This window comes from Schistocerca nitens, chromosome 8 (genome assembly GCF_023898315.1).
Source record: "Schistocerca nitens isolate TAMUIC-IGC-003100 chromosome 8, iqSchNite1.1, whole genome shotgun sequence".
Classification (NCBI taxonomy): Eukaryota; Metazoa; Arthropoda; class Insecta; order Orthoptera; family Acrididae; genus Schistocerca; species Schistocerca nitens.
Window position 1 is genome coordinate 51049537 of NC_064621.1, and position 25324 is coordinate 51074860.

Sequence of the window (25324 nt, forward strand, 5' to 3'; positions counted from 1 at the left end):
ATTACAGTGAACAGAGACGTCAATGAACGAACGGACAGATCATAACTGCGAAAATAAAGAAATTAAACTAGAGGGAAGACTTGAACCAAGGACCTCTCGTTCGACAGCCGCTCACGCTAACCACGGGACCACGGCGCTCCTCGTCTCACACTTTCCTTGTGTTGCTTATCTTGCACATGGACTACTCTGTTTGTACATTTTGCTTATTTTTTCATAGTTCCACACAACTTCTTCCTGTTTCTTGATTGATCTGTGTTCAATTTTTCAAGGCCTATCCACTGTGCCAACTTATAACTAAATCTGAGGGGGGTGCGATGGGGAGATTCCCTTGTAAGTTCTAGGGGACTGATGACCTCAGATGTTAAGTCCCATAGTGCTCAGAGCCATTTGAACCAATGCAGGGTATTGCCACACCGGCTTCGACCTGCTACTCCGGATACCAAAGGATGGCCAAAGTTTCACCATCACACACGCTTCCCAAATTTTAATAATTAACTGTTGTTATGTAGAATTTCCTGTAGTTACCTAATTACATACATGAGATTCCAGAAAGAGGGTATGAGGCGAGTAATGGAGGAAATAAATCTCTGAGGATGGGTCGTAAGTCATACTTCGATAGCTCATCTGGTAGAGCACTTGCCGACGAAAGGCAAAGGTTCCAATTTTGAGTCTCGGTCCGGCACACAGGTTCAGTCTGCCAGGAACATCCATACATTACATTTACAGAACTGTATTCAGATCCCCAAACGTTAACGTATTTACTCCCTCTCTTCAATTCCTGCTGTCGATTTAATCAGTGCGCCGTACCCGGTTCATAATGAGCGACCTGCTGCCTCTATTTACAAGCACTGCTTGGCGTGGCAACTATCAATCTTCTTCACGTCTCGCGCGGTATCACCGGCTGTGTAGGCTCACGTCCGCTTGTTTACAAACAGGTCTCCCCAGCAGCTGGCGGTACTATAGCGCATAGATCAATGGTTCTCAACCTGCGGTAATTTACCCCCTCTAAGGGATAAAAAAAATAGGTTCAGTAATGTTTGTGACTCGAAACCGAACTATTTTCAAATGATAATTACTATCATCATCACTATTTCGAAAAACTGTAATGCTGATTACATAAGGTACCAATAATTACATTTTTTATTTCAAATACTAGCATTAACGCATGATACAATGAGGTGGAGGTTACAGCTTGTGAAACGAATGTATGAATTTCGTCCTTGTTTCTCACATAGTCCACCTACTGTACATATACTTCGTATCACACATCTGCGACAGAAAAATTGATACACACATGCTTAAATACCTCATGAAAATGCTTTCTCCCAGTTGTATGTAGTTCTCACAGTTGGCCAGGAACTGCTACATTATTTACTTCACTGCAATAAGCGATTTTATTGAGATTACTACACAGCAGTAATTATGTATTGGCTACTACATTACTATGCTGAAGTGGTCAGACGCAAAGCATTGCCAGCCTAAAGTCTTCTAATTTCTACCATTTTAGGGGCAAAGAGACCAGGAATGTAGTGGTACACAAGCCGTAGGTATAGTATGCCCCCAGTGACTTGTTTGTTTTTAAAACTGGGTTGTAGGGTGTGAGTGAAGCAAACGTCACCAGGAAGAGGGGTGGTGCCGGGAAAGTACATTTTGTAGTAAGTATCTACAATCAATGCGGGTAATTAGCTTTCTTTTCTGGGAAGGAGTTGTAAGTAACATTCGCGTTACTTCATCTGTCTATAAATAAAAATAAAATGTTGTTAGAATAAAGCGGAACCACTTGCCTCATTGACTCATTATTTGGGGGTTTAATAAGACACCTACGAAAAGTAAATATCATCTTGCATCATTAAAAAAATAAAATCATTCAAAGAAAATTCTTTCTCATTGTCAAGTTTAGTTGGGCGCTAATGTGGCAGATGGTTGGTGGAGGTGAGTGAATACTAGCCAATATCTGACTGTACTCAGGGCTGACAGTCTCAGAAAGATTGGGAACCATTGGTTGGTTCAAATGGTTCAAATGGCTCTGAGCACCATGGGACTTAAAATCTGTGGTCATCAGTCCCCTAGAACTCAGAACTACTTAAACCTAACTAACCTAAGGGCAACACACACATCCATGCCCGAGGCAGGATTAGAACCTGCGACCGTAGCGGTCACGCGGTTCCAGACTGAAGCGCCTAGAACCGCACGGCCACACCGGCCGGCCGGGAACCATTGGCATAGACAATGTACTACTCGTCTTCAACTATGAATGTTTGCTCCAGCTAATAATCACCCTTCTCCGTCGGTGGGTGACTGTCGTAAATGTAGTGTGCGCTCTTAAGTTCACTGAACTACATTCGTGCATCACACAAAATTCATATTGTGACGTAACACGTAGAAAATGGCTTACGAGAACACAATGTCTACGCCAAACATAGCAAAACCTCGCCTCTTAAATAAAATCTCCAGATTTATTGTCCTCTCGTATTATATGGGCCTTCTTGATTGATGTTTCTTGCTTATTAATTACTGCAGTTCATTTGATGGTTTCTTCTCTCGTTGCTTAGCTATATGCAGTGGCATCTTTTCCTTCGAGTCAGCATTATCTTCCACTCCTCTTTCTCCTGTTTCGTTTCGTTCAATCAACAAAAGAATTCTTGCGCTTTCTACAAATGCTTTAACTCCCACACATTTGAAAGTTTTGACTCTTCCAGCTTCGAGTAACATATAGCAGATGCTTCCTTGAGCTCTTGCCTCTTTCTACAGAAATACTCGCTGGTAGATCCTCTTACAGCAGCAGAGATTTTCGCTGAAGTATTTCCTGTCTCTTCTTACCTCCAATGGTATTGTACGTATATAAAGCTCCGTTTATGGCTCTGAGCACTATGGGACTTAACATCTATGGTCATCAGTCTCCGTTTATGCAAAAGTTTATGTTTACTAATTACATTTTCTGTTGCATCTGTGTTCTTCGCTGTAACGTTTTCTTCATCGCTCTGCCTTCCAGCACATAGCACGTTTACTGGATCTTGTTTCTTCTGAAAGGTAAGCTCGATAACAAAATTCCCTATTAACGCTGATCTCTGCACTGTAATCTCCTTTGCTTCACCTTCCTCTGCCCCTTCGCCCTCATTTTTGTCTACGTTTCTTTCTCTTCTTATTCTCTCTTGAATTCTTTCTACTCTTCATCTCCCACTACCATTGTATCTACTATACCTTCGTTTCACTCATTCTACTGCATTCATATTTCCATGACAATGTCTCTGTATCATACATCAGTATCATCACCTTCTCCATTTCCATCTTCTGCAACATTACTATCTCCAAACTCTTCGACAAATCCCTCACTCTTTTCTCCATTCTCAGCTCATCTCTTCTTCTCTTTCGCTCAGCCCACGCATGTTCCGCTTTCGGCCACTGTACACCTTTGCAGGTGCACGCGCGCACGCACACGGGGGAGAAGCCGCACCAGTGCGCCGAGTGCGGGAAGTCGTTCAGCCAGCTGCGCAACTACAAGTACCACGTGTCGGTGCACGCGGGCACGCAGGAGTTCGCCGCCGTCTGCCCCGAGTGCGGTAAGGTGTTCAACGACCGCGGCTACCTCAGCTCGCACATGAAGATCCACCGCAACCGCAAGGAGTACGCCTGCGCCGACTGCGGGCGCCGCTTCAACCAGCGAGTCGCCTACAACGCGCACGTGCGCATACACACGGGGGAGCGGCCGCACGCGTGCACGCTCTGCGACAAGGCCTTCACGCGCTCGGTACTACTCAAGCAGCACATGCGTAGGCACACCGGTGAGAAGCCCTTCACCTGTGAGGTACGTTTTGGGAACTACGTATACTTCCGGTTAGTCTTACTTTCCCTGACTAACCTTTTCGTGTACATCTCCAAACCGGACCTTCTCGTATAGGGTAATGGGCAATGATATAGTTTGCAGGGCACGGATATAGGCCAGATTCGGATCCAATCTGCACAGCGGATTAACAACTATCAGGCAGTTTCCCTCCCTCGTTTAGGCAAATGCTGTTGACATGATACACAGACAGATGGTACACAGGATTTCCCTAACATAGATTACCTTAGCAGCTTCAGGAAGGACATCACACCACCAAGTTATACAATAAAAACATAATTATTCATTCCTGAAAAAGTAGACACTGTACTAGACGTGAAAAGAAGAGAACAGATTACCTTTTAAAACCAGTTGGATTGCTTTCTATTCATTTCGCTGTATTTATTGTTATGTGGATTAACTAGGACGTAAATCACTGAAAATATTAGAAACTTTAAGATGGCCTTCAGAGTATGGACGTAGATGTAGGTTTCTGGCACTACATACACTGAAGAGCCAAAGAAACTGGTACACCTGCCTAATATCGTGTAGGGCCCCCGCGAGCACGCAGAAGTGCCGGAACACGACGTGGCATGGACTCGACTAATGTCTGAAGTAGTGCTGGAGGGAACTGAAACCACGAATCCTTAAGGGCTGACCATAAATCCGTAAGAATACGAGCTGGTGGAGATCTCTTCTGAACAGCACGTTGCAAATAATCCCAGATATGCTAAAAAATATTCATGTCTCGGGAGTTTGGTGGTCAGCGGAAGTGTTTAAACTCAGAAGAGGTTCCTGGAGACACTGTGTAGCAACTCTTCACGTGTTGGGTGTCGCATTGTCCTGCTGGAATTGCCCACGACCTTCGGAATGCATAATGGACAGTAATTGGTGCAGGTGATGGTTCAAACGGCTCAAAGCGCTATGGGACAACATCTGAGGTCATCAGTCCTCTACACTTAGAATTACTTAAACCTAACTAACCTAAGGACATCACACACATCCATGCCCAAGGTAGGATTCGAACCTGCGACCGTAGCAGCAGCGCAGTTTCGGACTGAAGCGCCTAGAACCGCTCGGCCACAGCGGCCGGCGATGCAGGTGATCAGATACGATGCTTACGTAAGAATCACCTGTCAGAGTTATATCTAGACGTATCAGGGGGTCCCATATGACCCCAATTACACACGCCCCACACTATTCCAGAGCCTCCAACAGCTTGAACAGTCCTTTGCTGACATGTAGGGTCCATGGATTCATGAGGTTGTCTCCTTACCCGTACGCATCCATCTGTTCGATACAATTTGAAACGAGACTCGTCCGACCAGGTAACACGTTTCCAGTCATCAACAGTCAATTGTCGTTGTTGACGGGCCGAGGGGAGGCGTAAAGCTTTCTGTCGTGCAGTCTTGTAGGGTACACGAGTGGGCCTTCGGCTCCGAAAGCCCATATCGATGATGTTTCGTTGAATGGTTCGCAAAATGGCCCAGCATTGAAATCTGCAGAAGTTTGCGGAAGGGTTGCCCTTCTTTCATGTTGAACGATTCTCTTCAGTCGTCGTTGGTCCCGTTGTTGCGCGATATTTTTCCGGTCGCAGTGATGTCGGAGATTTGATATTTTATCGGATTCCTGATATTCACAATACACTCGTGAAATGGTCGTATGGAAAATCCCCACTTCATTGCTACTTCAGTGATGCTGTGACCCATCGCTCCTGTGCCGAACATGACAGACCGCAGCTCGTGGTCTCGCGGTCGCGCTCTCGCTTCTCGAGCACGGTGTCCCGGGTTCGATTCCCGGCGGGGTCAGGGATTTTCACCTGCCTCAAGATGACTGGGTGTTTGTGTTGTCCTCATCATTCTATCATTATTCATGAAAGTGACGAGATTGGACTGAGCAAAGGTTGGGAATTTGTACGGGCGCTGATATTCGCGCAGTTGAGCGCCCCCAAACCAAACATCATCATCATCGAATATGACAGCGCGTTCAAACTGACTTAAGTCTTGACAACCTGCCATTGCAGCAGCAGTAAGCCATCCAGCAACTGCGCCAGACACTTGTTGTCTTATATAGGCGTTGCCGACTGCAGCGCAGTATTCTGCCTATTTACGTATCTCTGTATCTGAATACGCATGCCTGTAGCAGTTTCTTTGGCGCTTTAGTGTATTTAAACATCTTTTTCAATAGCATTTATTTGCGCAAGACATTGAAATGATAAACGGGAGAGGTGTTCAAATCTCAATCCTAACATTATCGTTTAAGTTTTCATTGGTTACCCGAAATGACTTCAATGAATTTTGGAATGGTTGACGAAACAACATCACTATCACTATCCACTCTCATGCTGTATGAACTGAAATAACACATGGACTCTAATCTTTTTCCCCTATCGTTGAAGTTCCTAATACGAAGTTGGAATGTTCTTCTAAGTCATTACATTTCAGTTATAAACCGGAACACATTGGTGATGAACTTCAACAACTGTATTGCCTTTCACAGTTTTTCATCGGATGTCAGTGTGAACCTCACTCTTGTCTGTTATTACTCTCAGCACAGCCATTTGGAACTCAAATTGAAAATTAATTCTTTTAATGCCAATTAGATTGACTTCTGTTCAAGTTGCAATATTTCTGAAATGTGTGGGTTAACTGATGTACAATTTGTAACGTGGCTTTTAGAGTGTAGATGTAGGTTTTTTGGCGCTAAGTATGTAAAACTTTTTCGCATTAAAATTTTGTTTGCGCCAAAGACTGGGGTGATATATGGGAGAGGTATTCAGATCTCAATTCTGACATCGTGATTTTAATTTTTATTGTTCTCCGAAAATCACTTCAGGGAATTATAGGACTGGTTGGTGAAAGAACATACTATCACTTTCCTTTTTCACCCTCCATGAACTTAAACACCACATGGACTCAAACCTTATTCCTTTATCATTTAAGCGCCTTGAAATTAGTGATGTCAACATATTTGATAAACATGTTCCTTATTTATGCAGAGAGGCTATTAGCTGTATATGATGAAAGGACACAGTTTTTCGTCTAAAGGACTATATCGATTTCGTTGGGATACACAGAGGTCCTACACAAATACTGTTGTACTGTAAACCATTTCTATACTGGAACATTCATCACCATCTGTTTTGAGTAATACAAACCAATTGCTAGTGTCTCTCAGGAGATGTAAACATTGGTAGTGTGCATTCAACTGAATAGAAAATGTAATGAGCCTTCGTCCTTTCCTGTTTCAAAAACTCATTGTCATGATTAATTGCTATTTAGGGTAGGCCACTGTTCATTAATTTCAGTTGAATCAGTTTTTCAGTGCAGTAAGTAAATTGACCAGTGAATATACTTTTTACTTTCAATTTTTAAAGTTGCTGATACAAAGTTGGAATGATGTTCCTCACAGCATTTTAGCTATAAACCGGAAGATATTAGTGATGAACTGTAGCAGCTGTATTGCCATTCACAATTTCAAATCGGATCTCAATGCGAACCTCACACTTGTCCTTTATTACTCTCAGCACAACCACTTTGATCCCATATTTAAACCTAAAAATTTTAAAACCAATTATATTGATTTCTACTGACTTTCTTGTATTTCTAGTTATCTGGATTAACTAGGATATTAATCATTAAAAAAGATTTACAAACTGCAGGATGGCTTTCACTGTATAGATGTAGGTCTAGGTTTCTGACGCTGAGTATTTATAACGTTTCTTTGCAACAAAATTTGTTTGTGCAATACACTGTGGTGATATATGGGAGAGTTACTGAAATCTCAGTCCTAACATCACGATTTCAATATTCATTGGTCTTCTAAACTAGCTTCAGTGAATTCTGGAATGGTTGGTGAAACAACATCACTGTCTCTTTCCACTTTCATCCTTCGTGAACTGAAATAGCGCATGAGTGGTAGGGCAAAGAGAGCATCAGGCAACTTTGTTAGTGTGGCTTGCATACATTCAGGGGCAAACTCGATTGATTTCTAGCCCCCTCCCCTTAATTTATTGTTCCGCTATGTGGTTTGTAGCCCCCCAAGAGTAATCCATATGAGAAAAAACCCACCTGTGCCCCTCCCCTGCCGCCTCACCCATCCTCTGGGAACTTACAACCCTCCCCTCCTCCCCCTGGCTGATACAAGCATATTTTCAGGCCTGAGTTATTCAAATAACCCCCTCCCACTTTATCAATTTGATTGACTAATTAATTAAATTGACCAATTAAATAACGCCTCCTCCTCTGGGAAATCCTCCAGCCACCCCGCCGGCCGAAGTGGCCGTGCGGTTAAAGGCGCTGCAGTCTGGAACCGCAAGACCGCTACGGTCGCAGGTTCGAATCCTGCCTCGGGCATGGATGTTTGTGATAGGTTAGTTAGGTTTAACTCTTCTAAGTTCTAGGGGACTAATGACCTCAGCAGTTGAGTCCCATAGTGCTCCGAGCCATTTGAACCATTTTGAACCAGCCATCCCCCTCCCCTTCCCCAACTGGAAATTGGTGGGAAAAAGACTCAGTTGATTGGCCATTTGCTGGGATATCGATTGCAGTGTATGGAATATTCTTTAAAGAATTTCTGGTAGACAAGGCAATGTATGGAACATTGTGTATTTTAGCAATTTGTGGGATCCAAGGTGGTATATTAAATATAGTTTTTTTCTTTATTTATTCAAAGAAAATGTCGGGAAATCAGTTGCAGTTATGTGATGTTGTTTATACAATTTCTGGTAGTCCAAGTAATGGTGGAATATTGTATATTTAAAAAAGTTATGGGATACAAGGCATTGTTTGGAATATAGTTTATTTATTTATCTAAAAATTGACTGCAGTGTGTGGAACACTGCTTATTTATACATGTTGTGGGTGACAAGGCAGTAAGCGATATTTAAACAATTGGACTTTTTTTTAATTTCACGATGAATACCATCAACATAACCCACCAAATGTAATGACACTGTTAAAAATCTTCCACATCGAATGCAGGGCATTTCACGCGCACGCCTTGACCATTTTGTCTGGCCAGCCACTTCACATATTGCTAATTGCACAGGCCACACTATGCCCGCTCGGACCTCCTGACCACTGCCGGCCGCACCAGCCGCCAGCTGCCTCATGTGACGTGCATACTGCATGTCACGCTAATACCCAAACAAAGAGTCAGGTGGCGGACACCCTTTGATATTTGATACCCAAGATATTCCGCCAGAACACACGCTCTCCCTCCCTCTCTCTCTCTCTCAAGTGGATGCCTCCTGTTTGTATGAACCATCATATGCAAACACACACAGACCATCAGGTCTCCCCACCCCTCCTCCTTTCCATCTCTGTCACTTTCACCCCTCATGCAGACATGGCACGGGTAGTCGGTACATTCTTTTGCTCTCACACTTCCATTGCTGCGGAAACCTGCAGCGGATGGAACAAAGACATTCTAGAAGATGTAGGTAGAGTCTGTTATGTACCACACTAAACCCAACTTTGTCCTAAACGAAGTAGTGGATACCACATCCTTTGCGTACGGTCAGTTTTGCGTCCTATTGGTGGATTATTTTTTGTCATCAGTCTTCTGATTGGTTTGAAGTGTCCTGCCACGAATTTCTCTCCTGTGCTAACCTCTTCATCTCAGAGTAGCACTTGCAACCTACGTCCTCAATTATTTTCAGGATGTATTCAAATCTCTGTCCTCCTCTACTGTTTTTGCCCTCTACAGCTCCCTCTAGTACCATGGAAGTCATTCCCTCATGTCTTAACGAATGTCCTATCATCCTGTCCCTTCTCCTTATCAGTCTTTTCCACATATTCCTTTCCTCTCAGACTCTGTGTACAACCTCCTCATTCCTTATCTTATCAGTCCACCTAAGTTTCAACATTCGTCTGTAGCACCACATCTCAGGTGCTTAGATTCTCTTCTGTTCCGGTTTTCCCACAGTCCATGTTTCACTACCATTCAATGCTGTACTCCAGATGTACATTCTCAGAAATTTCTTCCCCAAATTAAGGTCAATATTTAATATTAGCAGACTTCTGTTGGCCAGGAATGCCTTCTTTGCTATAGCTAGTCTGCTTTCGATATTCTCCTTGCTCCGTCCGTCATTGGTTATTTTGCATCATAGGTAGCAGAATTCCTTAACTTCATCTACTTCTTGACCGTCAATACTGATGTTAAGTTTCTCGCTGTTCTTATTTCTACTACTTCTCATTACCTTCGCCTTTCTTCGATTTACTCTCAATCCATACTGAGTACTCATTAGACTGTTCATTCCGTTCAGCAAATCATTTAATTCTTCTTCACTTTCACCCAGGATAGCAATTCGTGAATACTAGCACTATTATATTTGGAGGATTTGATGCCGCAAATGCCTGGTTTCCAACCCTACTTTTCCTCTTCCAGACTTTTCCCCCTTGCCTCCTATTGGTTTATACTGGCACAATTATGTCATTTAGCAGGAAGTCCATTACGTTGGAGGTAGCTGAAAATTTCAGATTTCAGCTCAGTTGCATATTATGTCCTGAAACAATTTGCGCCACGCGGTGTAGCCGCGCTGTCTAAGGCGTCTTGTCACGGACCGCGCGGCTCCCCCCGTCGGAGGTTCGAGTCCTCCCTCGGGCATGGGTGTGTCTGTGTGTGTGTGTTGTCCATAGCGTAAGTTAGTTTAAGTTAGATTAAGTAGTGTGAAACCTTAGGGACCGATGACCTAAGCAGTTTGGTCCCATAAGATCTTACCACAAAATTACAAACAATTTGCGGGAGCGGCTGGATAGACGAGAGCTCGCAATACCGCTATCGGAAACAACAAATTGATAAATCTAGAATTTGATGTTGCAATTGGGTTTTTAAACGACTGTACAATTCCTAAATTGGTTCTCTCCCCTACATTCAGAATGGAGAGGAAGGTCCTAGTGCATGATAGGATAGAGACAACGACAACAAGAACAACAAATACCACTGCAACACAGAGTCCACTGCAGGGTATTGCAATCCAATCCGTCGGATGTTACTGAAACACTCGTGCGTCCCTTGCACTCATGTCTCGATATCCACACGCAGTGCCACAGGCCAGAGAGTTGCACAGAGTCGGTTGCCCCCAGGGATACATGTCTCGGCGATTGCGGCAGCTCAGAAGCCGCACTCTGCCCACTGGAGAGGAACGCCTGGCCATGGAGAGCATCTGAGTGTGGAGTTGGCAGAAGAGCCAACACCGTGTTACGAGTGGAGGCGTTCTAGCTCACGCAGGCTGGCGTGAGGAGGGAAGGACTATACTGACGTGAGGTCTGGAACATGACAAGGAATTAGAATTCAGAAAGCTGTTGTAATCAGTTTGATACTTAACTGTAATCCATTAATGATGAACGTCGCTCTTGACGGTACATGATGCACAATATTTTCTGTTCAGAATACATTCATAGTAACTGAATATAGCGCCTTGCTAGGTCGTAGCAAATGACGTAGCTGAAGGCTATGCAAAACTGTCGTCTCTGCAAATGAGAGCGTATGTAGACAGTGAACCATCGCTAGCAAAGTCGGCTGTACATCTACATCTACATCTGCATTTATACTCCGCAAGCCACCCAACGCTGTATGGCAGAGGACACTTTACGTGCCACGGTCATACCCTCCCTTTTTCTGTTCCAGTCGCGTATGGTTCGCGGGAAGAACGACTGTCTGAAAGCCTCCGTGCGCGCTCTAATCTCTCTAATTTTACATTCGTGATCTCCTCGGAAGGTATAAGTAGGGGGAAGCAATATACTCGATACCTCATCCAGAAACGCACCCTCTCGAAACCTGGCGACCAAGCTACACCGCGATGCAGAGCGCCTCTCTTGCAGAGTCTGCCATTTGAGTTTGCTAAACATCTCCGTAACGCTATCACGGTTACCAAATAACCCTGTGACGAAACGCGCCGCTCTTCTTTGGATCTTCTCTATCTCCTCCGTCAACCCGATCTGGTACGGATCCCACACTGATGAGCAATACTCAACTATAGGTCGAACGAGTGCTTTGTAAGCCACCTCCTTTGTTGATGGACTACATTTTCTAAGGACTCTCCCAATGAATCTCAACCTGGCACCCGCCTTACCAACAATTAATTTTATATGATCATTCCACTTCAAATCGTTCCGCACGCATACTCCCAGATATTTTACAGAAATAACTGCTACCAGTGTTTGTTCCGCTATCATATAATCATACAGTAAAGGATCCTTCTTTCTATGTATTCGCAATACATTACATTTGTCTATGTTAAGGGTCAGTTGCCACTCCCTGCACCAAGTGCCTATCCACTGCAGATCTTCCTGCATTTCGCTACAATTTTCTAATGCTGCAACTTCTCTGTATACTACAGCATCATCCGCGAAAAGCCGCATGGAACTTCCGACACTATCTATATATATTGCGAAACTGGGGCGAGTGCTAGGGAGTCTCTCTAAACTAGACCTGCCGTGTGGCGGCGCTCGGTCTGCAATAACTGATAGTGGCGACAAGCGGGTCCGACGTATACTAACGGACCGCAGCCGATTTAAAGGCTACCACCTAGCAAGTGTGGTGTCTGGCGGTGACACCACACTGGGGATGACTGGAGTGGTTGAAATTTGGATGTTACCAACATACAACGCCAGCGTCAGTGATCGATATTGAATCAACTCAAATACCGACATAACAATCGAAGAATACTCGAAACACGCGCGATCGCAAACAAAGCCCACCTACTGAGTATTGGTTCTCTATTCACCTAGCCAGAGGGCGCAACGGCAGGAACTTGCCCCAACAGCTGCGGACAACAACCGATTGGCCGGCCGGCTGGAACTTTTCTTTGTACCCCCCTCCCCCCCCCCCCCCCCCCACCCCAGCTGACGAGGGCCTGACGAGGCTGGAAATGCCCATTCGACAATGAATATCACTATTACCTCAAGAGATACACTGTTGTTAAAAAAATGCAATAACTGTTCTGTAATGTGAAACTTCCTGGCAGATTAAAACTGTGTGCTCGACCGAGACTCCAACTAGGGAACTTTGCCTTTCGCGAGCAAGTGCTCTACCAACTGAGCTACCCAATCACGACTCACGGCACCTCCTCACAGCACCTGGTCTCCTACGTTCCAAACTTTACAGAAGCTCTCCTTGGTACAGCACTTGCCAGCGAGAGGCAAAGGTGAGTTCCAGTACAGCGGTATGGGGCCGAGGCAGTTTTAGATAAGTTTTACAGTCTGACGATAATTTATGGATTTGTAGTTTTAGCTTGACGATGTCCACTATGGACAAACGGTAGTTGCTGTTATTCTGAAGAAGGTTGAGTTATCCCGACTGAAACCTAGGTATGACTGGGTGTTGTGTGATGTCCTTAGCTTAGTTAGGTTTAAGTAGTTCTAAGTTCTAGGGGACTGATGACCATAGATGTTAAGTCCCATAGTGCTCAGAGCCATTTGAACCATTTGAAACCAAGGTAAATTCTAGGTAAACGGTGCAACTGAGGCTGTTGATCATTAAAATTAAAATTTATTCTCAATACACTACGTCCAGGATATGGTTCGAAGGTGGATCCACCACGCACTGTATCCTGAAATGAATTCCATTTCCGAAGGTGGATCCACCAGCGGGAGAATTAGGTCATGGGAGCCATCTTTGATACATACACAGACATAGCCATACATAACATAGAGAAAATGCACTGCAACTGTAGAATATGTGGTTGGAGGTGACTGGTTGGAGGTAACTGGATGTATTTAATACAGTGCCATAATATACCGTCCAACCAGAAAAATAGTACATTTGTGTTAGGTGTTGACAAGCAATCCAAGAATGCGTGGCGAAAAGTGGTCATTATTGCATGGGCAGAAGGGGCATAAAATCGATAAAATGACGAAAATTGATGGAAATACATATAAATTCAGGGAAAATATGTCAAAGTGCGGAGAAATTGAGGGGGAGTGAGGGAGTACTTGCATATGTTCTGCTTGTTGCAGCAACATTCTTGTATATGGGGACGAGTATGTGACAGCAGTAGGAAAAAGAGAAAAAGTACACATGTACGGATACACGTCTGGAAAGCTATATTGGGGATGCGTCACGAAGACTGTTTTCCTTTGGTGTGGAAGGAAGTAGTTTTACCGTATTAAAGTTTGTCACTGTAGTGTGTGGGATAGAAAACTTGCAGGGCGGATGTATGTCACATTGGGGACATGTATATCCTATGCTACACTATTAAGAGCTTTGCACTCCTAATGAATATTATTTCAGAAAACACAAGGCTTTAACACTACAGCGTATTTAAGTGCAGAACCATGCATGTGTTTATGTCATTTCTCTCTTGGCAATACCTCCTTGGTACTAATCCCAGATACTAGAAGAGTACTTTATAATGCTAGCACAGTTGATTTACGTAAAATGCTTTAAACTCTGTCCATCTGGAGCTCCATCAAGCGTAAAGCACATGTTTCTTCTTAACTGACTGTTATCACAATACTCTTATATCTACTATCCCCCAATATGGGGTGCTAACATCCTCAAAGAACGTGCAGCTGGAGAGATCTTGTGCACCTGAATGGGTGCCGTGAGTAAGGTTGGTACAGAACAGTCTTCCCTAAACAGCAGCTACAGATTTAGCTCGCTCTGTCCCTTCATGAGACGTGGAATGTTGTCAGTATAGTACCCTCCTACTTCTAGTCAGCTGCTAATTAAATCGGAATGTTGGTCAAAGACAATGTGGGGAGATCTTTCAATTTCCAACTTTATCCTAACAATGCGAGAATGCTCTGAGATTCCCGTCCACATAGGGAAAGATGGGGAATCATAATTGCAATTTGTTGTCTCACGAATAAGTACAGGCACAGGTTTGCGAAATTCTTATAAATTTCGTGCAGCTATGGCTGGAAGGTAGTAGTTAAGGGACCGAGTGGTACATCGGATGAAAAACGCAGATGATATTGATATTTAGCAACCTATTCTGTGAGGCAGGATTAAGACATTGTTCGCAGGCGATAAGCCACATCCCAGCGGGCACTGTAGACAAGTGGGAAGTATTCAGGGCAGCTCAGGGCACTGATGTGCTGTGAAGAACCCATACATTGCAGTTTGTACAGCGCTCAGTGACCTGTGTGTTCGGGCTGAAGCGGGCTGCGGTAATTACACTACTGGCCATTAAAATTGCTACACCAAGAAGAAATGCAGATGATAAACGGGTATTCATTGGACAAATATATTATACTATAATTGACATGTGATTACATTTTCACGCAATTTGGGTGCATAGATCCTGAGAAATCAGTACCCAGAACAACCACCTCTGACCGTAATAACGGCCTTGATACGCCTGGGCATTGAGTCAAACAGAGCTTGGATGGCTTGTACAGGTACAGCTTCAACACGATACCACAGTTCATCAGGAATAGTGACTGGCGTATTGTGACGAGCCATTGCTCGGCCACCATTGACCAGCCGTTTTCGATTGGTGAGAGATCTGGAGAATGTACTGACCAGGGCAGCAGTCGAACATTTCCTGTATCCAGAAAGGCCCGTACAGGACCTGCAACATGCAGCCGTGCATTATCCTGCTGAAATGTAGGGTTTAATAGGGATCGAATGAAGGGTAGAGCCACGGGTCGTAACACATCTGAAATGTAACGTCCACTGTTCAAAGTGCTGTCAATGCGAGCAAGAGGTGACCGAGACGTTTAATCAATGGCACCCCATACCATCACGCCGGGTGATACGCCAGTATGGCGATGACGAATACACGCTTCCAATGTGCGTTCACCGCGATGTCGCCAAACACGGATGCGACCATCATGATGCTGTAAACAGAACCTGGATTCATCCGAAAAAATGACGTTTTGCCGTTCGTGCACACAGGTTTATCGTTGTGTACACCATCGCAGGCGCTCCTGTCTGTGATGCAGCGTCAAGGGTAACCGCAGCCACGGTCTCCGAGCTGATAGTCCACGCTGCTGCAAATTTCGTCGAACTGTTCGTGCAGATGGTTGTTGTTTTGCAAACGTCCCCGTCTGCTGACTCAAGGATCGAGACGTGGCTGCACGATCCGTTACAGCCATGAGGATAATGCCTGTCATCTCGACTGGTAGTAATACAAGGACGTTGGGATCCAGCACGGCGACCCTCCTGAACCCACCGATTCCATATTCTGCTATCAGTCATTGGATCCCGACCAACGCGAGCAGAAATGTCGCGACACGATAAACCGCAATCGCGATAGGCTACAACCCGACCTTTATCAAAGTCGGAAACGTGATGGTACGCATTTCTCCTCCTTACACGAGGCATCACAACAACGTTTCACCAGGCAACGCCGGTCAACTGCTGTTTGTGTATGAGAAATCGTTTGGAAACTTTCCTCATGTCAGCACGTTGTAGGTGTCGCCAAATGCGCGAACCTCATGTGAATGCTCTGTAAAGCTAAATCATTTGCATACCACAGCATCTTCTTCCTGTCGGTTAAATTTCGCGTCTGTAGTACGTCATCTTCGTGGTATAGCAATTTTAATGGCCAGTAGTGTATTAAAGAGCACTCGTCCCCTCCAGAGGAGCTACTAAGAGGAGTAGGGAAAAGAAGTATAAATGAGGCCGGAGGCTCAAATCGGGCAGTCATGCCGCCATTCCGCCCGGTTTTAGAGCTGGAGAGAAGACGATTGTTTAATTTGCAGGTCAGTCAGTGTGAGCTTCTGGTGATGGATATCGGCGGCAAATTGGCCTACGGAAACTACCTCCAACATCCGCTGCACAGGTACATTTCAGTTGTGATGGGGAGACCGCACATTGAAACCGCACCAATGCAAGTTTCGAGAGGGCTGATGGCCTCCACACTCTGAATGACATCGTCTGGTGGTCTGGAAGCTGCCATCCGCACAGGTGGGGCTGAGGTGCGAACTCGCAGTCTCCCTCTTACAGAGCTGCCTACAACCGCTGACTGAGCTGGCTGACGGTCGGAGCTGCTGAGGTTCACTACAACGACGGCGGACGGCTGTTTACCTTCAGCGCTCTACAAGGGGTTCACGAGCTGTGCTTGAGGCAGCAGTTAGCTGTGTTAAGGGCTACGGGTGCTGCCAATACATGTGGCGGCCACGTAACATGAGCAGGAGCGCTATATCTGCAAGACTGGGCGGCCAGGCGCCGATGGTGCAGATTCCAGTAATGGCATTGCCACTGACCCATGCATGCATTCACGCTGTGCGGCGCTATTAGCGAGTCCAGCCGAAGGTCCGGTGTGTACTTTCGATGCAATAAAGTTAATGACACACTTGCCACTATTTCTCTGCACGCTTCGCCGTGAGACACCCCTCTCTCCCAAATCACACCTCTCTGTCGTTCTGACAGATTATAAGCCCTGAGCTTCAGGGGTTGTAACAATTTGGTGTCATGAGTGGTCATTTCGGGATATGTTCGCTATGTTTTGGTGAGAGAGTTGGTTTCAGTTGAGTGGTGAAAGGCAATGGCACTTGATGTAGGTACCAGCTCAGCACAATGTGTTGCGGTGAGTCTAAGTTTTATTTACGCTATTTTTGATGTCTGATGTCGTTGTCAGAGTTAGTTGTATGAGCTAGGGTACATAATATTAGTTACTTTTGTGGAGCCACAGGAAGCAGTGTGCTTATCTTCGTCTAGAGATGATGGAGGACGTGAAAATGTAGTGCCAGTGGGGTGTTCGTTTTGTAATTTGTCTGGGTACGTGTTGCCGCGTACCAGAGCTGTAGCAGCTGTTTGTTCTGTATGTAGTCGTACTGGTCATCTGTCTAGTAGCTGTAGAGAGTGTAGATGGGCGATGAATCCCCGGAGGAATTAATTAGTGTTTACATTTTTTTGTGTAGTGTTAAATGGGAGTTTGTTTTTTGCCTTCTTTTAAAAAACCATCAGTTGAATTAAGTTGGGAGCAGAGTACGTAAAATGGTGGAAACACGTCCTACTACCGCGGTCGCAGTTGCTGCCTTAACTCGGCAATAGCAAGCATTAACAAAGCAGTTTGAGAACATGAAGCACAGAAATTTCGAACTTAATCGTGAGTTAGAGGCTCGTAAAGAGAGTCACGATAAGTCGCAATCACAGTCAAGGGAGAGAAAGTCTGGACTGAGAGTGCCCTCTTTTCCATATGACTTGGCATGGTTGTACTGATTAATCCCTTCTCAGGCAACACGACGGAGGACGCATTGCATTTGGTAATTTTATTTAACTGAAGCATTATTAAATAACGCCTGCCTGTTTGCTGTTTAGTAATTTCAACCCAAGCTGTTATTATTGAAGGCCTGCCTGATATTTATTTGGTAATTTTACTTAACTGAAACTTTTGTTAAAGAATGGCTGTCTGCTTTGAAAATAGCAATTTTGTTTAACTCAAGCTCTATTTATGGATGACCTTGCCTGCTTTGCATTTGATACTTTTGCTTTACTGAAGCTGTTATTATTGATGGCCTTCCTGTTCCCTTTTAATTAAATTAAGAGCTATTCATAATATGGGTTAGCTGAAACTCTTTTTAATCAAGGCCTTCCTGTTTGATTGCCCTATTATTGACGTCTGGTATCTTACTCAATCTGTGTTCTAATTAACTGAAACTGATTACCAAAGGGCTACCTGTTTCAGAGGTATTTATGTCAATAAGGCAGTAACAGGAAATGATACATGATGTTAATTGGCCCCTAACCTTTCACCTAACATCTCTTTCTCCATAATAGTAGTTTTCAATGTTATTAATATACAGATGCAATAATAAAATTGAATTTGTTTACAAATACTAGTCATATACGAGCTGTGAATATTGAGTCATACTGACAATTTTTAGGTGCAAACTTATTGAACTGAAATAACTAAATACATCAGATTAACAAAAAATATCGTATGATGTGGGAAAACATAAAAACTATAAATTACGTGACTTACATTTACTTGTTATACATTATACGGTTACTGTGAACAAACTATGTTTTAGGTGTAGACTATACCACAACACACTCATTATGCAAAAAACATTTATCATGACTCATCATCTAATTTCTCCTTACTGACACGATCATCACACATTGCTGCTAAATGGTTCATACATGAGTATTTGTCACATCTCTTGCAAGTATATTTATTTTTCGGTCTTCATTCCTTGGACATTGGACAAAATTACAACATCCACATCTTGTCTCTGATTCACTTGGCTCCTAATAAGAGACAAATTCTTCAAGAACTTCTGACGTATATGTTCCTGTTTTGTGTTAGAATCATAAATTATTTGGGCATTAATTCCTGCCATATTGATTAGAGCAAAGAATAAGATCAGTTTCCACAGTCGGCTATTTCTTCATCCATCATATGAGGCAGAGAGTTCATCTACATCAACACCACATTCTGTAATATTTAAGAAAGTATTGATCTCTGGTTTATCCATATCACCTGTTAAATCATCAATGGCAGCATCATGGTACATTGTTGACATCAGTGACATCATTTTATTGTTTTTGGGGACGTATGAAACCAAAATTTTGCTCTCCCGAAAAGTGAAAATGCTGGCATGAACTCTTCGAACTCATGTATTTACAAATAATGGTGGAATCTCTGTCTTGTTCTTCCGCATTGTACCAACCATTGTAAGTTTATGTTCATTTAAAACTTTGGAGATAAGGCTGCAACTTGGGAACCAGTTATCTGTCGTAACATCCCTACCAGAACTCGAAATTCGTTGTATAAGTCGTTCCACTAAGTCTTCTATTTTTTTCTAACTTTGAAACGCCCAGCTGTCTACTGACCTACATAGACGTCTAAATTCAGAGAGTATCAACTAAGTCATCAACTAAGGCCAAGATTTTCAAACCATACTTTGCTGACTTTGTGGGTATGTACGTTCTGAAAGAGCAGTTCCCATAAAACGTTTCTAACTTTCGTCTAATGTAACATATTCACTGTCAGAGAAATGTTTCTTACAGTTACCCACAAACTGGGTGAGAACATCTCTAATTGGAGCCAGCTTGTCAACTTCTTGTCTTGCTGCTCGGGTATCGTCATCAAAACGACGATACTGCAAGAGTTATCGGAATCTTTGGACTGACATAGATGCCCGAAAAATATCTATCCTGGTTCCATAAGATGCTCAAAAATCTTCCACTCTTGCTTGCCTTGTGTGTCCCTGTTAAATACAGGAGTCCTAGTACTGCCATCATTTCGTGTTTAGTTCTAGGTTTCAGTAGGTATTCCTGTGAATACTTCTCACTTTGACTCTCTATGCACTTATTTGTACATAAAACAATTTGTTCAATAATATCAGGACATATAAATAGACTGAAACGTTCTAATGGTGTAGCATAGTGTTTGTCATTACCAATGACACTTGGAAGGTGGGTAATAATATTGTGCAACCTCGTTCTAACATTAGATCACGGGAATTATTAATGCCATTTCATTGTTCCATATTTTCTAAGATAATAACTATCACTGACCCCATTTTCATCTTATTCCTGCTCTAATGATGTGTCGTGATCACTTACAACAGCAGCAACTTCTTCATCTTCATCACTGGAATCGATAGGCTCCACATCAAGTACATCATCAATAAACGTTTGTAGTTGGTCCGCTTCTGGCCCATTACGTTCCGTCTGTAACAATATTTGCTATTAATTTTACAATTCATTGTTATATCTGACAGATAATACGTTCAAAAATGCAATGAAATTGTTAGCATGACTTTTCTTCTTGCGGGACGAGAGTGGTGTGTTGGGATCTCACAAACACCAACGTGCTCCATCTTGTTTCAACAGCACCTCACGAAGTTATGGAAACTCAATTTTACCACTCTACCTCGTGACAGCTACCTGGAACTAGACAGCAGTGCGACGTGCCATCTAGCAATTAAAAATAGAAACACTTTGTATACCACACCACTACACTCCACTGCCAGATTAAATAAACACTGCTCTGTATCCCATTCATAGTTCAAATAAACAATATTCCACACATTGCCTTATGTACCAGAAATTGTGTAAACAATATTCCAAACACTGTAATCGATTTATCGTCAAATTCATTAAATAAATATATGAACTATATTCTGTACACTGCCTTGTATCCCATAAATTGTTTAAATAAACAGTATTCCATAGATTTCCTTGTCTACCAGAATTTTTTAAGCAATATTCCATACTCTGCAATCGATTTCCCGCCAAATGGCCAATCAACTTACTCTTTTTTCCAGCCAATTTCCAGATGGGAGAGGAGAGGGGGTTGTCTGGGGGATTCCCTATAAGGGGGAATTAATTAAATGATCAGTTTAATTAATTAGTCAATCAAATTGATAGAATGGGAGTGAACTATTCTGATAACTCAGGCCTGAAAGTGCGCTTTTATCGGTGAATGGGAGGGTGGGAGGGTTGAAGGTTGCCAGAGGAGTGGGGGAACAGGAAGAGGAGGGGGAAGGTTGGGGGAGTTCCTCTGAAGGACAGATCATCCCCAGGAGCTACAAACAACTTAGAAGAACAACAGGTTACTGAGAGGGGGTCACAGATCAATGAAGTTTGTCACTGAATGTATGCAACCTGCACTAACAAAGTGGCCTGATGCTCTCTTTGCACTACTGCTTGCACAGACTCTATTCTGTTATCATTTAAGTTTCTGACGCAAATTGTTAATGTTTTTCCTATTCATTCCGTTTCATCCATAAAACAGAAAGCATTGATGATGAGCTTTGGCAACTGCATTGCTTTTCACAATTTTAAATCAGTTCTGAATATGAATATCACTCTTGTCTGTTATTACTCTCAGCACAACCACTGTGATCTCACATTTAAAGTTAATTATTTGAAACCAATTAAACTCATTCCTATTGATTTTGCTGTGTTTCTTGTTATGTAAACTAGGATGGAAATCACTGAAAAAATTTACAATCTGCAAGGTGGCTTTCACAGTATAGACATAGATGTAATCCTTTTGGTGCTAAATATTTATAACTTTTTTCAATAAAATTTCTTTGCTCAAGACACTGGGCTGACATATGGGAGAGGTACCCAGATCTCAATCCTAACATTGTGGTTTATGCTTTCATTGGTCTCCTAAAATCACTTCAGTTATTTGTGGATTAATTGGTGAAACAACATTGCTATAAGTATCCATTTTCTTTCTCTATGAACTAAAATATCACATGGACTGTATTCCCTTATCATTTAAGCAGCTAAATATTAGTTGTGTTGATACTGCTACTAAGAGCGCGTGATAAATAGATCCCGATTTTCTTCTAAAGGATTATGTCAGTTGCACCAGGCTACAGACAGTTCCTGTATATATACTGTTGTACAGTAAACCATTTCTCTACAACAACATCCCTCACCAACTGTTTTGAGTAGCACAAATCAGTTTGCCAGTGTCGCTCAGGAGATGTAAGCATATTTAATGAATGTTCAACTGCATCAAAATTTAATTATTCTTCCTCTTCTGTTCCAAAACCTGATTGTCATCATTAATTGCTACTAAGTGTAAGATTTTGGGACACTGTTCAATAATTTCCATCGAAACAGTTCTTCAGAGTAGTAGGTAAACTGACCAGTAGATGTATTTTATGCTTTCAATTTTTCATGTCTGTGATACTTAGTTGTAATATTTATCCAAAACATTCCATTTTAGCTATGAAGTGGAAATATTTGAGATGAACTTCAGCAACTGTATTGCCTTTCACAATTGTAAGTCGGAATCAGTCTGAAACTCACACTTGTCCGCTCAACCACTTGGAACTTGTCTTTAAACCGATTACTTCTGAAACCAATCAGACAGAGTTCTGTTCGTTTTTCTGTATTTCTAGTGATGTGGATTAACTATGATGTAGGTCACTGGAAAAATTTACAAACCGTAAGCTGGTTTTCATAGTATAAATGTTTATGTATGTTTTTTGGCACCAAATATTTGTAACATTTTTGCAACAAAATTTGTTTGCTCAAGATACTACAGTGATATATGGGAGAGGTATTCAAGTCTCAACCCAAACATCGTGGGTTAAGTTTTTATTGGTTCCCTAAAATCACTTCAGTGAATTTGGAATGGTTGGTGAAACAACATTACTATCACTTTCCACTTTCATCCTGAACTGAAACGCCACATGGACTCTAACCTTATTCCCTCATCGTTTAAGTTCCTGACGCATAGTTGTAATGTTTTTTTTCAGTTCATTACATTTTAGCTATAAAGCAGAACGTATTGTTGATGAACTTCAGCAACTGCATTGCCTTTCACAACTTTAAACCGGATCTCAGTGCGATCCTTGCAATTGTCGCTTATCACTTTCAGCAAACCGCTTGGAACTCATATTTAGTACTATTACAGCTGCAGCTTGATGAATCTCTGTGTCACGCAGACAATTGAAGGAACGTCATTTCTGCCTTTGTCCTTTCCTTTCCATTTTTTTAAATAATAGAATAATGTAAAGCACTTTCCTTTAGTTTCGCTAGATTTCAGCCTTTACAATATGAATGTCCCTCCGTTTACTCTAAAATGTCTCTTTGAGAGTTGTGAAACGTTGGAGAGAATCGTCATGTATATTAACCAGTCGTTCTATAGCGGAAAATCCCAGGGCTCTAATGGACACTGCCAGCTTTTGTGCATTTCGTGCTTTTCAGATCCTAAATCTACGAATTTAGGTCTTTAAAGAAAAACATCATATTTAGACTCTGTATGTAACCAGCCCAATAGTTTTACAGCAGGCAAACACTGGTTATAGTTAGACATAACTTTTCCTGAACGTATCTCAGTTGCGTGTAAGAATGCATTTATTCCTTTTTAGTCTCAGAAGGTAATAGACTGAGTTTCTAAATGTGACGGTAGACTGTAAGTGTGAAGTAATTTCTGAAAAGCGTTGACAAAAAAATGTTCAAATATGTGTGAAATCTTATGGGACGTAACTGCTAAGGTCATCGTCCCTAAGCTTACACACTACTTAACCTAAATTATCCTAAGGACAAACACACACACCCATGCCAGAGGGAGGACTCGAACTTCTGCCGGGACCAGCCGCATAAAAAGCGTTCACAGATTTGGGACACAATAAGTATTTAGATATCTCAAATACGTACCCTTCTCATTTTATCTCCCTTGTTTGAAATAACTAATGAATGAGTCTCCTTCGAAAAGAGACAATTTTCTGTGTCCTTTGCTTTCTTGTGAATACATTGTTGCTGTTTACAACTACGTGAAATGCATATGCAACCACCATTTTTGCAGAAATCTTGTTCCGTGTCTCCACAACGATTTCACACGAAAAAAAAGTCAACTGTCTTGGTCTTAGTCCACGCATCTGGCGTTGTACTGATTTGTTGAGATTTTAAGTGAAAAATACGTAGGTTCGATCACACACATGTACGAAAACCACACTAAGTAGCCACACTACGTTGCCACAAATACTTCTAGGTATGTGACATCGTTTCAATAAATTAGCTACATCGTTTGCTTCCTTTTATTGCAAGTGCTTCTTTAAATCATAGGACATGTAGATCCATTGTCTGCGCTGCTGTGGTACAGGGATACCCATTACCGAATATGTTATGATGCGTACGATAGTTAATTAAAATGGGGAAGGAAACAACAAATGACAATAAATGTCTTTATGCATCTTCTGTTTGCTATCAAACTTTTACCCAAATTGGCTATGTGACATCGCAGAAACATTGTGATGTAAAATATACTTTCGTCATGATGATGGAGGTTTAATTGTCATGTCACATACTTGACGAACTAAATACTTTGTGACTGGTGTAGAATTATATTTTCCGTCTATACAATGTTGATCCTAATGTCAGAAGCTGTAAAGTTCTTGCAAGGCAAGCCTCCATGTCACCGACTTTGCTCATCTTTCGCACGACTGTAGTAAATACTTAGACGTAACAAATGCGGCTCTAGTACGCTGTGTTTCTCAGGCGTTTTTGAAAAATCGACATTCGAGGTGTTAATAGCCCGTTGCAAAAAACATGAGAGCATCGTCTGTCGACCGGCGGCGCCACCGCGATAAATTAAGGGGGCAGACTGGAAGTTTGCCCGTCCTGCGTTACAGTCTAATTTTTATCCGAGTCTACCATCAAACACTTGTATGGGTATTTCTTCGGAAAGGAACCGTAATAAAAACAATAATATTTGCGGTACATTTGCAGTGAAGTGAATCAAGAAATAATAAAGGATCATTAATTTATCGATAGTTTCATGTACCTATTGCAGTGAAAGCATACCGAGCTGCACCTGATTTGAACAAGGTATCTGGTATTTGCAATAATAAATTCAGTAAAGGAAACAAAAGAAAAGTTCGGAGTAGGCATTAAAATCCATGGAGAAGAAATAAAAACTTTAAGGTTCGCCGATGACATTGTAATTCTGTCAGAGACAGCAAAGGACTTGGAAGAGCAGTTGAACGGAATGGACAGTGTCTTGAAAGGAGGATATAAGATGAACATCAACAAAAGCAAAACGAGGATAATGGAATGTAGTCGAATTAAGTCGGGTGATGCTGAGGTAGTTAGATTAGGAAATGAGACACTTAAAGTAGTGAAGGAGTT

General features: G+C 42.5%; 1 protein-coding gene across 1 annotated transcript in view; it reads left to right on the top strand.

Moving 5' to 3' along the window:
* Positions 1-25324, top strand: part of LOC126199152 (gastrula zinc finger protein XlCGF8.2DB-like) — a 46799-nt gene that overhangs the window by 20094 nt on the left and 1381 nt on the right. Inside the window, exon 2 of the mRNA XM_049935908.1 lies at positions 3419-3805. Within this exon, the coding sequence (XP_049791865.1) occupies positions 3419-3805 (387 nt within the window). The remainder of the gene's footprint in view (positions 1-3418; positions 3806-25324) is intronic.